Source organism: Ostrinia furnacalis, unplaced genomic scaffold (assembly GCF_004193835.3).
Source record: "Ostrinia furnacalis isolate ACB-3 unplaced genomic scaffold, ASM419383v2 OfSCF0593, whole genome shotgun sequence".
Lineage (NCBI taxonomy): Eukaryota > Metazoa > Arthropoda > Insecta > Lepidoptera > Crambidae > Ostrinia > Ostrinia furnacalis.
Genome location: NW_021130832.1, coordinates 72805 through 85528, shown reverse-complemented (window position 1 = coordinate 85528; position 12724 = coordinate 72805). Strand labels below are relative to the sequence as shown.

Here is a 12724-nt window from a genome sequence, read left to right as displayed (position 1 = left end):
TCAGATCAAACATAATCTCTTTAAACTCAACGAAAATATGAACGCTAAATTCATTAATTTGGCTACGCAGAACCTTACTATCGATATTTTTGTTAACTCTACATCACTATACCGTACCTTCCCTAACTCTATAACGTCGGGCCTCCTCTGCGCCTAAATGGCCGACGATCGCACTCCCACATGACATTTGCATGCGCACTTTGGACGGACAAGTTGCAGAATTGCTGTTAGCTTACAGTTTTCTGGTCAATTTCGTGAGTCTGAATTAATTGGGGCGCTATTGGGCTATGTTGGATGTCAAATTATATTTTATTGTGCTCATCTATAAATATATAAAAGGAGAAACTGACTGACTGACATATCAACGCACAGCCTAAAGGACTAAACGTAGGCACTTGAAATTGGAAGGGACGTAGCTTAGGTACCGTAGAGGTGCACTAAGAAAGGAATTCCCGAAATTCCCACGGGACCGGGAATTAGCGGGAAAATCCTTTTGCATGAAAAATCTAAACCGCTTAAGTTAGACGCTTGAAATTTGGCATGCAGGCACCTTAGTAAACTTAAAACTTAGTTACAACAGGATATTGCAAAATTCCCACGGGAACGGGAGTTAGCGGGAAAAAACATATGTATGAAAAAATCTAAACCGCGTTAGATAGATGAAGGGGGTGAAACGGGATCCATGCGTACGGAGTCGCGGGCGGCCGCTAGTCTACTAGCCTAATTACCTAATATACTTAATGAAACTTTGTGACGATGGATGGATGGAATTTTACTTTATTGCTCTTTTAGGCAAACTACTGAACGAACTTTACTGTATAATTGTTCATATTATTATGTACAACAGAATTTAATTTTAACGCTATAATAAAGATTAGACCAAACCACGCGTTTCAGTCTGATTGCCACTGCCATCGTGCAAGCCGGCTGCACGCGTTGATTTGGTCTAACCTTAATTCTTAAACTAACTGATTAGAAATTGGCTAAATAACAATCTCACATAAAGATTATCTCAATAAAACTCACTCAGACATTTTTGTGGATGACGAGCCTTTTTTAGAAAAGAAAAATCCTTAAATCGATAACTTTTATCATTGTTTGTTATTCAAGAAAAACGTGAAAATATTTGCAAATTGGATCCCCTTCAAAATCTACTAATGGATGTTTCAAAGAATGACCATTAAACAAAGAACAAATAGAATTTTAAAATGCTGAAACAATATCGTGAAAACCGTTCAAAATTTTTCATCCAAGTTCTCTTCTGGGCTATAAAGGCCAACTGTATTACCTCTAATGTCACTATCAAGTTCTGATTATTTAATACAGAATTGATAGTACGTAGGTAGTAACGATATAAGGGGTGCTACAAGTGGACTAAATGGTGAAAATAAGCTTTTCAAGTTATTTATAATTTAAGAATTTCAATGTACTTATTTGGTTCTTTGATGAATATCTATATCTTTGTAATAGAGTTCAAATCGCTAGTTTCATTTACGTACCGTACTTTATTTTGCAACTACTTAGGTACATAACATAAGTTTTTTCGTATGTAAGTAGGTACCTATTTATCTGTGAATAAAGATATGAACTTGAATCAGTATCAATTGAAATAAAATGCTGGATAACAAAAAATCTATTTTGAGTTAGAAGTAAAACTTGTCATGAATAGTTTGTGTTTCACTAAATTTAGCAAAGCATACATGGTGTGCATGGTCGGGCTGGTATGAATAAGTTATCTCTAAGTTGACACAAGACACCGCCGGAAGCAAACCGGAAGTGCTCTATCTAAAAAGGCCTTCCAGGCCTTTCTGGTCCTCCAATATTGACTCTATAGAGTGGTGATTAAGAATGCGGAAGTGTGGTCTCAGGGTTGCAATCGAGGATACAGTACTTGACGTAGCTTTTACCTTACGTTTGTAACAACATGGTGTTTTATTTTTCAGACCTTATCATAAAGTTTACTTGTATATCAAAAAGCTGCATAATTAAATAATTTCAATTAAAGGTATCCATTTTTTTGAGTTACTTTCGCATTTATATAATATTAAGTATAGATACATTATGGACCCCACACACCCACCTCCATTACCTAAAACGTTTGCATTTCGTTTTTAAATATACGAACTTCAAAATTCCCACTGCTCTGTTCGCCGGAGCGTGAAAAGTATTCGAATATTCTTCTGCTGGAATTTAAGACGGAGTTTCGTATTTTGTTTGTTTTTAGGTGGATATATTTAGCTTTTTCCAAAATATAGTGGATTTTGTGGAGCCTCATGCGCTCTACATTTGTTTCAGTACTATAGCTTGTGGTTAGCAGACGTTAAGGGAAACTACAATTTCGTTAATAAAACACGTTCGTTAATTTACTAACCAGCAAATAACTTTGTGGTATACTTCTACTCAGCATTTGATAAATGTTTGTCTCAAAAATTGTGTGAGAAAAAAATTAAGAGACAATCAAATATTATGTGTACGGGTTGGAGCAATACTTTTTTTAATGGGTTCCTTTTTCTCAAAAGTTTTAAACTTAAGTTTTAAAATCGCTTTTATTTCAATCATAAAAGATGTACTGAAAAATTGTTCGTAATCCTGAAACAGACAAAATTACGATAGCTTTTGACTTTCGCCCGTATTCACAAACAATGCTTGCTTAAGTGAAGCAGCTAATCGAACGCACAGCGTTGAATAGAGCTCTGTGATTGGTTCGTGTATCACCCTGTACGTTCACGCCTCTCGCGCGCTGTGAGACCTCATAGTAATGTTTGTGAATACGGACGGGCGTTAGTATTTACACGCTATCTCAGTACAAACTTGGATCATTACAACCCTGAGTGTTACATACAGACAATGGCAAAGCAAGCTAAGCACCGTATCACTTCTGTGGTTGTAATAAAGCACTATATTGCAATAAAAACAACTCGTCTTCAAAAGGGTCACCCTGTATCTGCAGTGGGTCAACACGTCCCGTATCGGGTGGTCGCTATTTTGTCAACAAACAGTCAACATTTCCAGTACACTCAGTAGCAAAGTTATTTAACCGTGTTTTTTCTAGCGGTTGCAGATAGCAAATTAGTTTTTATTGGAAAAACTACGAAACGTATAAGATATTATACATATAAGCTCGATGATCTAACAATATAGGTATTACTATGATCTTAGCGGATTTTCCACCGCGAGTAGACCGAGCCCATTATTGACTCCGTTTACCTCGCAATACAAAAATGCATACATCTGTTTCCACCACTGTGTTATAGAATCGAGTGAAAATGACAAACGCCCGTATTCACAAACATTACTATGAGGTCTCACAGTGCGCGTGGAAGCATAGGGTGACACACAAACCAATAACAGAGCTCTATTCAACGCTGTGCGTTCGATTTGCTGCTTCACTTAAGCAAGCATCGTTTGTGAATACGGGCGAAAGAGTCGAGCAAAAATGACAAGGAGGGCAAAAAGAGTATAAATAAGCTCTCTCATTAAATCTCGAAGTCTTTCTCAGTGGAAAAGCAATCCTATTTTAAGTACACGAAGACCGCTTCGCTAGACGTCTTTACTTCATACCTCTTTGGCGGTGGAAAACGGGCTTAAAGGTGGCTTTAGAAAATGTAACAGAGTCCAATGGTATACAAAAAGGTTAAAACAAATGCAAGAGTGAAACGTATGCAACTGAAAGTATTATTTGAAAATCCCGATACAAAAAACGCTGACCGGAATCGCCCGAAGATTTTCCCGGTTAGCCCGTATTTTCTACGTGACTGTACCTTTTGCGTTGTTTTGGTTTGCGGATACGTTTTGAGTAGTTCTAGTTCGTGTTCCGTGATTTTGCAAAACTCAGCAGGATTTTGAGTATCTTTGTAAATAAATTGAGTATTTTATGTGTCGATTGTGCGTGAGAAGATTTCAGAAGTGAGTTGTTATTTTGTATTTTATCACGATAATCTTTGATGCACATTGAAATGTCTTTGCTGTAGGTACATTATCATCGTCATAATTTCAGCCACAGGACGTCCACTGCTGAACATAGGCCTCCCCCAATACGACGACTTCATAGAGGTATGAGGAACGCGCCAGATTCAGGCAGCTACCATCGGGTCAATTTGGAAATCATTGGGGGAGGCCTATGTTTACCACTTGTGCATCGTGTCTCATTAAATAAAAATATATCTCCTGTGCGTAATTCAAGGGTATACTCGTAGAATAGCACAGGCATCTAAAACGTCAATTGAAAGACTTCTAAGACTTGCTAATTTGAAAGATTCACAATACATTTGACATCTTTATTGCAAAACAGCACCTATAGAAACTGCATAAAATCCATTACGAATTCATTCGACCGCAAACCAAGCGATTATCACGGCAAGATGGTCACTTAAAACATCAATCTTGCTCGAATTCAGGGCCACAAAATATGAAAAGACCTGAGAAAAAATACTTATACGGGTCACTTGAGATGTACCCCTCCCCCTGTTTCGCTGTCGGGGACATAAAAGGAAATGGCACAGTCACCCAGTTATTAAAGATGGGTTTACATGAGCGAAATTGTCATACACTAAAATTCAAAACCATTTGTCACCAACCCCTACTCTTCCTACGGGTGTCGTAAGAGGCGACTTAGGGACTACACATCAAACAGAGAACGGGCAGCAGCGCTCTCTGACAAACATCAATCTTTTAAACTGCGATCTCCAACCCGCCTGCCAAGCGTGGGGATTATGGCAAAACCCTCCACTATAGTGGAGGAGGCTCATAGTCCAGTAGTGGACTGTAAAGGGCTGTTGATGATGATGATGAAAATTCAAAATATACTTTGTATGGATGATTTTTTTAAATTACTATTCCATTTTCTTGTCTAAACTGAATTTTGGACGAATTTCAATATATAACTACTACGTATCATTGGAAAGAAGAGAAGCTAGAGAAGTTTTTAAATAATAAAGTATTTAAATCTATGGATAGGTCTTCAAAAATGATATCGAGGTTTCTAAAATGCTTTTTTTCTAAACCGAATAGTTTGCGTGACAGAAGCTTCCAAAGTGGAAAAAAGTTGGTCCCCCCCCTCTAACTTCTAAAATAAGAAAATGAAAAATCTAAAAAAAACATATGATGTACATTACTATAAAAACTACCAACGAAAATTGTTTTGAACGAGATCTAGTAAGTAGTTTTTTTTAATACCTCGTAAATCGTAAACCGCTTATTACCGCGTAATCTTTCATACTAATAACTTAAATAAAAAATAATAATTTTAATTTCATAAATCAATGGTACGGAACCCTCGGTGCGCGAGTCCGACTCGCACTTGGCCGGTTTTTTTTAAAATGTCTAAGTTGTTTATCGTGGTTTGTAGGTACTTTTGTTAAACTTTGGCGGCTCAATCATCATCTGGCTCTGATATTTATTTTATTTGAGTACATATTATTCGATATTAATATCAAATAAAAAAATCGGTTGAAAACAGGCGAGAAAAAAAATTGAAGCAGTTTTCAGGTCAAATTTCGGAATAAAATAAATAGAAACAAAAACATCAATTTAAAAAAAAAACTAGCTCACTTAGGACTTTACCTATACACCCACGAAGTTAATCTAACCTTCCGCCAAATACCCTGTATAATTCTTGTAAATCTCATACAGTTATTTCATAAACGGGGCTATTTTTCCACATGAATATTTTATGGTCAGATGACTTTGTTCTTCCGCTATTTATGTAGCCATGTGAACCAACCCTCCCAAGAAATACTCATTATTGCGAAAGACGCATGAACAGATGTTCGGAAACGCGTAAAACTGAGGGCCCGGAAATTTTTATCGATTTCGAATCGATAACGGTGCGTACCGAGAACCCTTTACATGATAAAAGCGTTGATTGATAAGGCTGCGGGCACATAAAGTGTGACATAAGTTTTTAGCATCGACACAACACGATACATTTTTCCAACTTATAAGGTATAGAGACGTTACAATAAAGTAACGAAAAATAAAATAAAAACTGTTTTATGATTGGGGAAAGCAGAAAATATTTAAATAATCCCAACTAATATTATAAATGCGAAAGTAACTCTGTCTGTCTGTCTGTCTGTTACGCTTTCCCGCTTAAACCTCGCAACCGATTTTGATGAAATTTGGCATAGAGATAGTTTGAGTCCCGGGAAAGAACATAGGATAGTTTTTATCCCGGTTTTTGAAACAGGGACGCGCGCGATAAAGTTTTTCTGTGACAGACAAAATTCCACGCGGGCGAAGCCGCGGGCGGAAAGCTAGTTAATTAATAATTAGGTAAGTCGTGAAAGAAAAGAAGAATAACTTTACTATTATGAATGGGAAAAGCAGGGAATACGGAATAAAAAGAATAATACGCCATTATGGTTCCGGCATAGTAGAAAGGGTTCACTTTCTCTCTCTTCTTGTGAATGTCGTAAAAGGCAACCAAGGGACACCTATGCGAAAATCAGGCCTCCTCAATCCATCTGGCTTTTAATTCTGTAGAGTTTAAAAATAAATAAATTTATTCAACAAAACAAAATTAGCACAAACTGCAAAACTTACAAGTAACATAACTAAATCATTCAATGCTAAATTTGTATTACAATGCTTCCCATTCTAAAACAGTTATAGATTTTTCTACACTAGGCAAGTTTAACCTGTTTAACTAATTAACCATTTAGCGGTCGATTTAATTAATTTGAAACTAAAACCAATCACAACCAGTTTTGAACCTCATCACAAATTCAGACGGCGAATTAAATGCAGTTTATAACAAACTAGCTTTCCGCCCGCGGCTTCGCCCGCGTGTAATTTTGTCTGTCACAGAAAAACTTTATCGCGCACGTCCCTGTTTCAAAAACCGGGATAAAAACTATCCTATGTTCTTTCCCGGGACTCAAACTATCTCTATGCCAAATTTCATCAAAATCGGTTGCGAGGTTTAAGCGGGAAAGCGTAACAGACAGACAGACAGACAGACAGACAGACAGACAGACAGACAGAGTTACTTTCGCATTTATAATATTAGTTGGGATTGCAATAGTTGCAGAATGCAAACGGAGTGCGGAATACCTGAGTAGGTATTTCAAAGTTATGATCATTTATCTTGCAGCGGACATCCAGTAAATTACAGTAAAGGGAGACGAGACGGGTTAATTTAGAGGGTTAATTCATTGCTTGTGTGAAATTCAAAATCTAAATAGGAGGCTATGGCTGATTAATGAAGATGAACTATGAACATTGGCCTTCCTAAATGACTTCCAGATTTACCAGTTGGTAGCGCCCTATACATCCAGTGCCTTCGTGTTACCTATTCAAAGTCTAAAGACCAATCGTTATAGAAAAACCAAAAAATAAAATAACCTTCGACCTTACGGAGCCTTTAATTTTCATATCTCATCTTTTTGCCCTAACACCGCTTTGAAACCCAAGCAAGCACTGAAAAGGCGCAGTAACAAGCAGTCACCACTATTTATCGGTTAAAATAAACTAACGGTAGTGGGCTCATCTAACACTATTCATAATGGCGCATCCACACATGCCGGGTGGCACGGCCGGCGGCCAACCCGGCGGCCAGGACGACACACTGGCAAGGCATTTTGAAAGCCGGCGGCAAACCCGGCGGCATAAGCCGGCGGCATGTGTGGATGCGCCATTACAACTCAAAATTGCGCCATAGCACATAAAAGTCGAAATAGAATTAAAATCACTTAGATTCATGTAGGTACATAGGTGCCAACAAAGTATTGTAATACCCATTGTAATTATGTTTGCATGACACAGCTTAGCTGGTCATAATTAACCTAATAAGTTGACACATTTATGACGTGGTAACAAATAATGAAACGTCCATTGCAAGTAATTTATAACAACTGGGTACAGTCACGAGCACAAAAATTGTTACTATTTTACTTTTTGTTTTACAAAATATTTTTTATGTGTAACATAACTAACTGATTTGCTGTATGGTATTTTCAGTTTTATTTCTCCATAAAACTTGAACAATTTACGAATAATAAATACGCATCGTAAAACTTACGCACTCATTATACAGGGTGTATAAAAGTTACCTGCAAAAATGCCAGTCCATTTGCGTTTTGCTCGACATTTTGAAGGCTTTGATAGATATTATGCCATTTGTGAATGTTCACGAAGGTTTTATATTTTTTTGAGTGTGCGAATAATGTATTTGATTTACATCTTTAAATGTGGTAGAGTTGTAATGATACTTGGTCACTTTATACAACTTCTGTTTACGTGGTGAGTGTGAAAGAGACACTAAAAAAATTGGCCAAGCAAAACTTCGGACGGACAGACGGACATGACGAAACTATGAGGGGCTTGTCAGGACTACGGAACCCTAAACAAGTAAACGGAAAATTTACAAGCTTACCTAGAAATCTATCTATTATAACACTTACCAATTTATCTTAAAACTTATAATGTCAATCTTTAAAAAAAAAACATCAACCTGTATAACACCATTTTAAATGCGAATTTCAAGGAAATATAAACAAAATGCAAAATGTTGCACTTGTTGATTCTGATCCAGTTCCTGATACCTTTTATAGAATCAATAGGTTATGATTCTTCTGGAGTTGTAGTGGGGAACTTAAGGAAAAGAGATACTATACCCCTGCACAGATTAAGCAGAAGTGATTTAAGAAGATTTTATGGAGATGAAGATGATTTACATTATAGAAAAACTAAGGACATCAGAGAAGATAAGAGATTTGAAGTAAGTGCAATATACACACTGAGATTTATTTGATTTTGAAACAGGGAACATTTAAGTGGTCATTGTATCATTAAGTTTGATAAAATATAGATTGCGGGCTATATGATGAGATGAGGTTCAAATATAGATTTCTTTTTCAAATCACAGAGTCTAAATTCCTGAATATGTCTGTCTTTCTGAAACTAGAAAGTCTTTAGGACAAAAACGAATAGGTAGGCGTATAATAAGTAAACTAGCTACTAGCATTTATCGTACATCTTTCATAGAATAATTATTAAATGAAAAGCAAATGCAATTCAAATCTATACTTACTACCTATATTATAAATGTGAAAGCAACTCTGTCTGTCTGTCTGTCTTACTTTCACGCCTAAACCACTGAACCGATTCTGATGAAATTTGGCATAGAGATAGTTTGAGTCCCGGGAAAGGACATAGTATAGTTTTAATCCCAGTTTTTGAAACAGGGACGCGCGTGATAAAGTTTTTCTGTGACAGACAAAATTCCACGCGGGCGAAGCCGCGGGCGGAAAGCTAGTATGAGAATATTTTAAACCTATTAATTTAAAATCTGTTCTAATAAGTGAATCGTTTTTATCTTCCAGATGACAGAAAACCTAATACGTGAGCTGAAGCTAGCTGAGAATAAAGAAGCTTTAGACAAATTGAATCGTGAAGTAAGATGGCTGACTATCGACACTGAAGAGGGGCTGGGGATTGGATTATAAATAATGTCATAAGAATAAAATTATTTGCCAAATTACCTTATTTATACCACTCGTATTTTTCCGCCAATCTTACTTTAGACGTCTAGAACAAGTTGATCTTTCTTTGGTCACATTGTCTTTAGAATATGAATGCTTTTCTTTCTACATTGCTATAAGAGCTTTTTAGAGTGCTAATATTACTCTATCTTCAAAAATAATCCTTACTACACGTATAAGTCACATTAGCTATAGATCGTGCTATCCACGAAGATGCGCCCCACCATTCTTCCGCTAATGTTTGAGCGTTATCGGTATACGTTAAATTATTCATGAGTACACTAAAGCCTGGTCCGTGAGCACGTAGAATCCTGTCCAATGACCCCAAGCTGCCCATCCTTGGCTTGTCGCTCGCACGTAATTATGTTGCTGTCGCGCTCGCACACTCACGGGCGCGTGTCGCACAGTCGCGACAGCAATATAATTACGCGCGAGCGATAAGGATGGGTAGCTTGGGGTCATTGAACGGGATTCTACGTGCTCACGGACCAGGCTTTACAATAATGACGCTCGGATTGCTCGGGTCAAACTTCCCGCACCCCGCGCTCTCCTCGACCAAAAATTAGTGGGGCGCGTCTTCGTGAATGGCACGATCTATAACAATAGATTACCTTAGTAAGTTTCGGTTGTCAATATTATTTTGTTAGGAATATAAATAACTTTTATGATTAGATGGAAGCCAGATTTAATCGCTTCTTTAGCTAAATCTAATTAAGTATTAGATAAACTTCTTGACAACCCTGTATCACCGAAATTGAAATATCCCCTGATTACTCTTTGGGAAATTTGCTCTTCGAAGTAATTTATCTTGTAATCAGCGTCAACCCGGTTGGTGGCAAATATTGACTCAATACAGCAAGTTTGTGCAATCTTGCCGTATCTTTGCATAAACTTAATACTTTGGCTTCAGTAAATAATATGGGCTTAGGTGAAAATTTTGAGTAATACTGTCATGGATATTATTTGAAGTAAACACCGCGAAATCATGTAGTCATGTGCTAAAGTTTACACACATTTTTATTGGAATTTAAACCTTATTGCGCTTGAATAAAATATAGACAACGGCACATCAAACCAAACACTGTGACATCTTATTTAGTTGACAATAGGTACTATTTTTCAATAAAAATGTACTCTGAAGTTCTGTCAACTGTACCTGATTGTAACGAGTGTGCTTTTGCTACAAACAATTATACTCATAGTATGAGTTCATACAATGTAGTGCTGTCAAAACCTACCATAAATTTAAACTTTACGAAAAAGAGTTAAAGTTCAAAATTCATTTTATAAATTTGTAATTTTGTAGCAGGTGCTGCTTTATTTTTCGGGTCTTCGTAAAAGGTTAGTTATTTTCAGTGCTCTACAGGAACAGTGGGTAAATAAAATAAAATAAAAGTGTAATTATATTGATTGTATATCCCACGTTCCGCATTGTGCATTAAAACAACGATATTAAGTCGTAAGCTCACGCTTGTGCGAAGGAGCACGGAAACTATTCCGAGGGATTTCTTTTTAAATAACATTGGGTTACAAAATGAAATTAAAAAAAAAATACTTTTTAATTATCTTTTGTTATTTATTTTTGAACTTAGCACCATGGAAATACTGAAAAAATTAAGGGTCGTGACACCATAAGTAAGAACACTGAAGCTTCGTAAAATGTTACAAAATAAATTTAAAATAAACAACAAGCTTTAGACAAATTGAATCGTGAAGTAAGATGGCTGACTATCGACACTGAAGAGGGGCTGGGGATTGGATTATAAATAATGTCATAAGAATAAAATTATTTGCCAAATTACCTTATTTATACCACTCGTATTTTTCCGCCAATCTTACTTTAGACCTTTAGAATTCCGAGGGATTTCTTTTTAAATAACATTGGGTTACAAAATGAAATTAAAAAAAAATACTTTTTAATTATCTTTTGTTATTTATTTTTGAACTTAGCACCATGGAAATACTGAAAAAATTAAGGGTCGTGACACCATAAGTAAGAACACTGAAGCTTCGTAAAATGTTACAAAATAAATTTAAAATAAACAACTTGAAAAAATCGAACTGCCAAAAGCGGGACTGGAACCCACGAAATATTTATATCTTACAAAATAGTCAAGTCCTTAAATGAATTAAAATCTTAAACTAGCCACGTCAAGTAATAATACAATATTTTTGAACAACATCACAATAATATGAAAATGCACATCATTAAAAGTAAAATTCATGTAATATTTTTGTTAACATGAAACCAATTTTATTAAAGTTTTTGCTGTCCGATCACAAAGTATGATGTCATTTAATAAAAATAAAAGTCACTGCTTCAAATAAATATAATAAATAACTATTTACTGACAGAATATTTGTCAGATATATAAATTAAATCAACTATTAAATCAACTACGAAAAGCAATAAGTTCGATCACGCGATGCGAGCGTTTATTAATGATTCTTCATTTGTTTTAAATTGGTTGGACCTACGTTAATATGTCCATTTACAGTGATAAACGTAGTCTGTGATATTAAAAAATCATTCTTTAAGTTAGCTTAATAATATTTCAATCAAACTAGTTAGTAGAAGTACCGGTTTAGTTATGAAATTACGTCAATAACTGACGTTTAAGACACTTAAACAAATTTAAGTGATTTGTGAACATAAAGATTTTTCAAACAATTGAAATTACAGCGGGCACAACCGTGGACAGAAGCTAGTAGTACAATTTGTGACAAAATGGCACGTCCACCCACGAGGTGGACAGATGACCTCACAAAAGTTGCAGGAAGGTATTGGTTTCAAGACAGTGCTGGATGCGGGCCGCCACCAAAAGCCCAATCTGGAAATCATTGGAGAAGGCCTATGTTCAGCAGTGGACGTCTTGTGACATGATGAAACACACTTTACTTGTGGTTAAACTATTAAAATAAATGTTATTTGTAACTTTGAGTGTTTCCGTATCGTAAAAAAAATTAAATTCTAATTACACTTGCTTTCCAACGAAAACAGCTCCAATCACAACAATTACAATGTAAACAAGATCATTAATAAAAACTGTCGTAGGTATCAATTTTAACCTTTTACTTCGGAGGTCCATTTTGTGGCAGATTTAATGCCACCATATTTTGAACTTTCGTGAAATAACATAAAGTTCAAAATCAGTTAAAGGGCTAAACCCGGAGTAAACAAAACATAACGTCATTAGCTGCATAAAAAATAACTCAGTGGAGTAGTAAATGGGGAAGTAAAC

The 12724-nt window shown here is 36.0% G+C and overlaps 1 protein-coding gene across 1 annotated transcript; it reads left to right on the top strand.

Moving 5' to 3' along the window:
- The first annotated feature begins 8506 nt into the window (after positions 1-8506).
- LOC114366239 (uncharacterized) lies at positions 8507-9446 on the top strand. Its single transcript, XM_028323042.1, has 2 exons — positions 8507-8719; positions 9324-9446. Exons 1-2 carry the CDS (start codon positions 8507-8509, stop codon positions 9444-9446), a joined length of 336 nt encoding a protein of 111 aa, XP_028178843.1.
- Positions 9447-12724: the final 3278 nt, after the last annotated feature.

Bases quoted from the DNA above. Each gene is read 5' to 3' on its own strand.
- LOC114366239 (XM_028323042.1), top strand. From the start codon at position 8,507: ATGTTGCACTTGTTGATTCTGATCCAGTTCCTGATACCTTTTATAGAA. The intron at 8,720-9,323 runs GTAAGTGCAATA...TTTATCTTCCAG, and splicing joins GAGAAGATAAGAGATTTGAA to ATGACAGAAAACCTAATACG.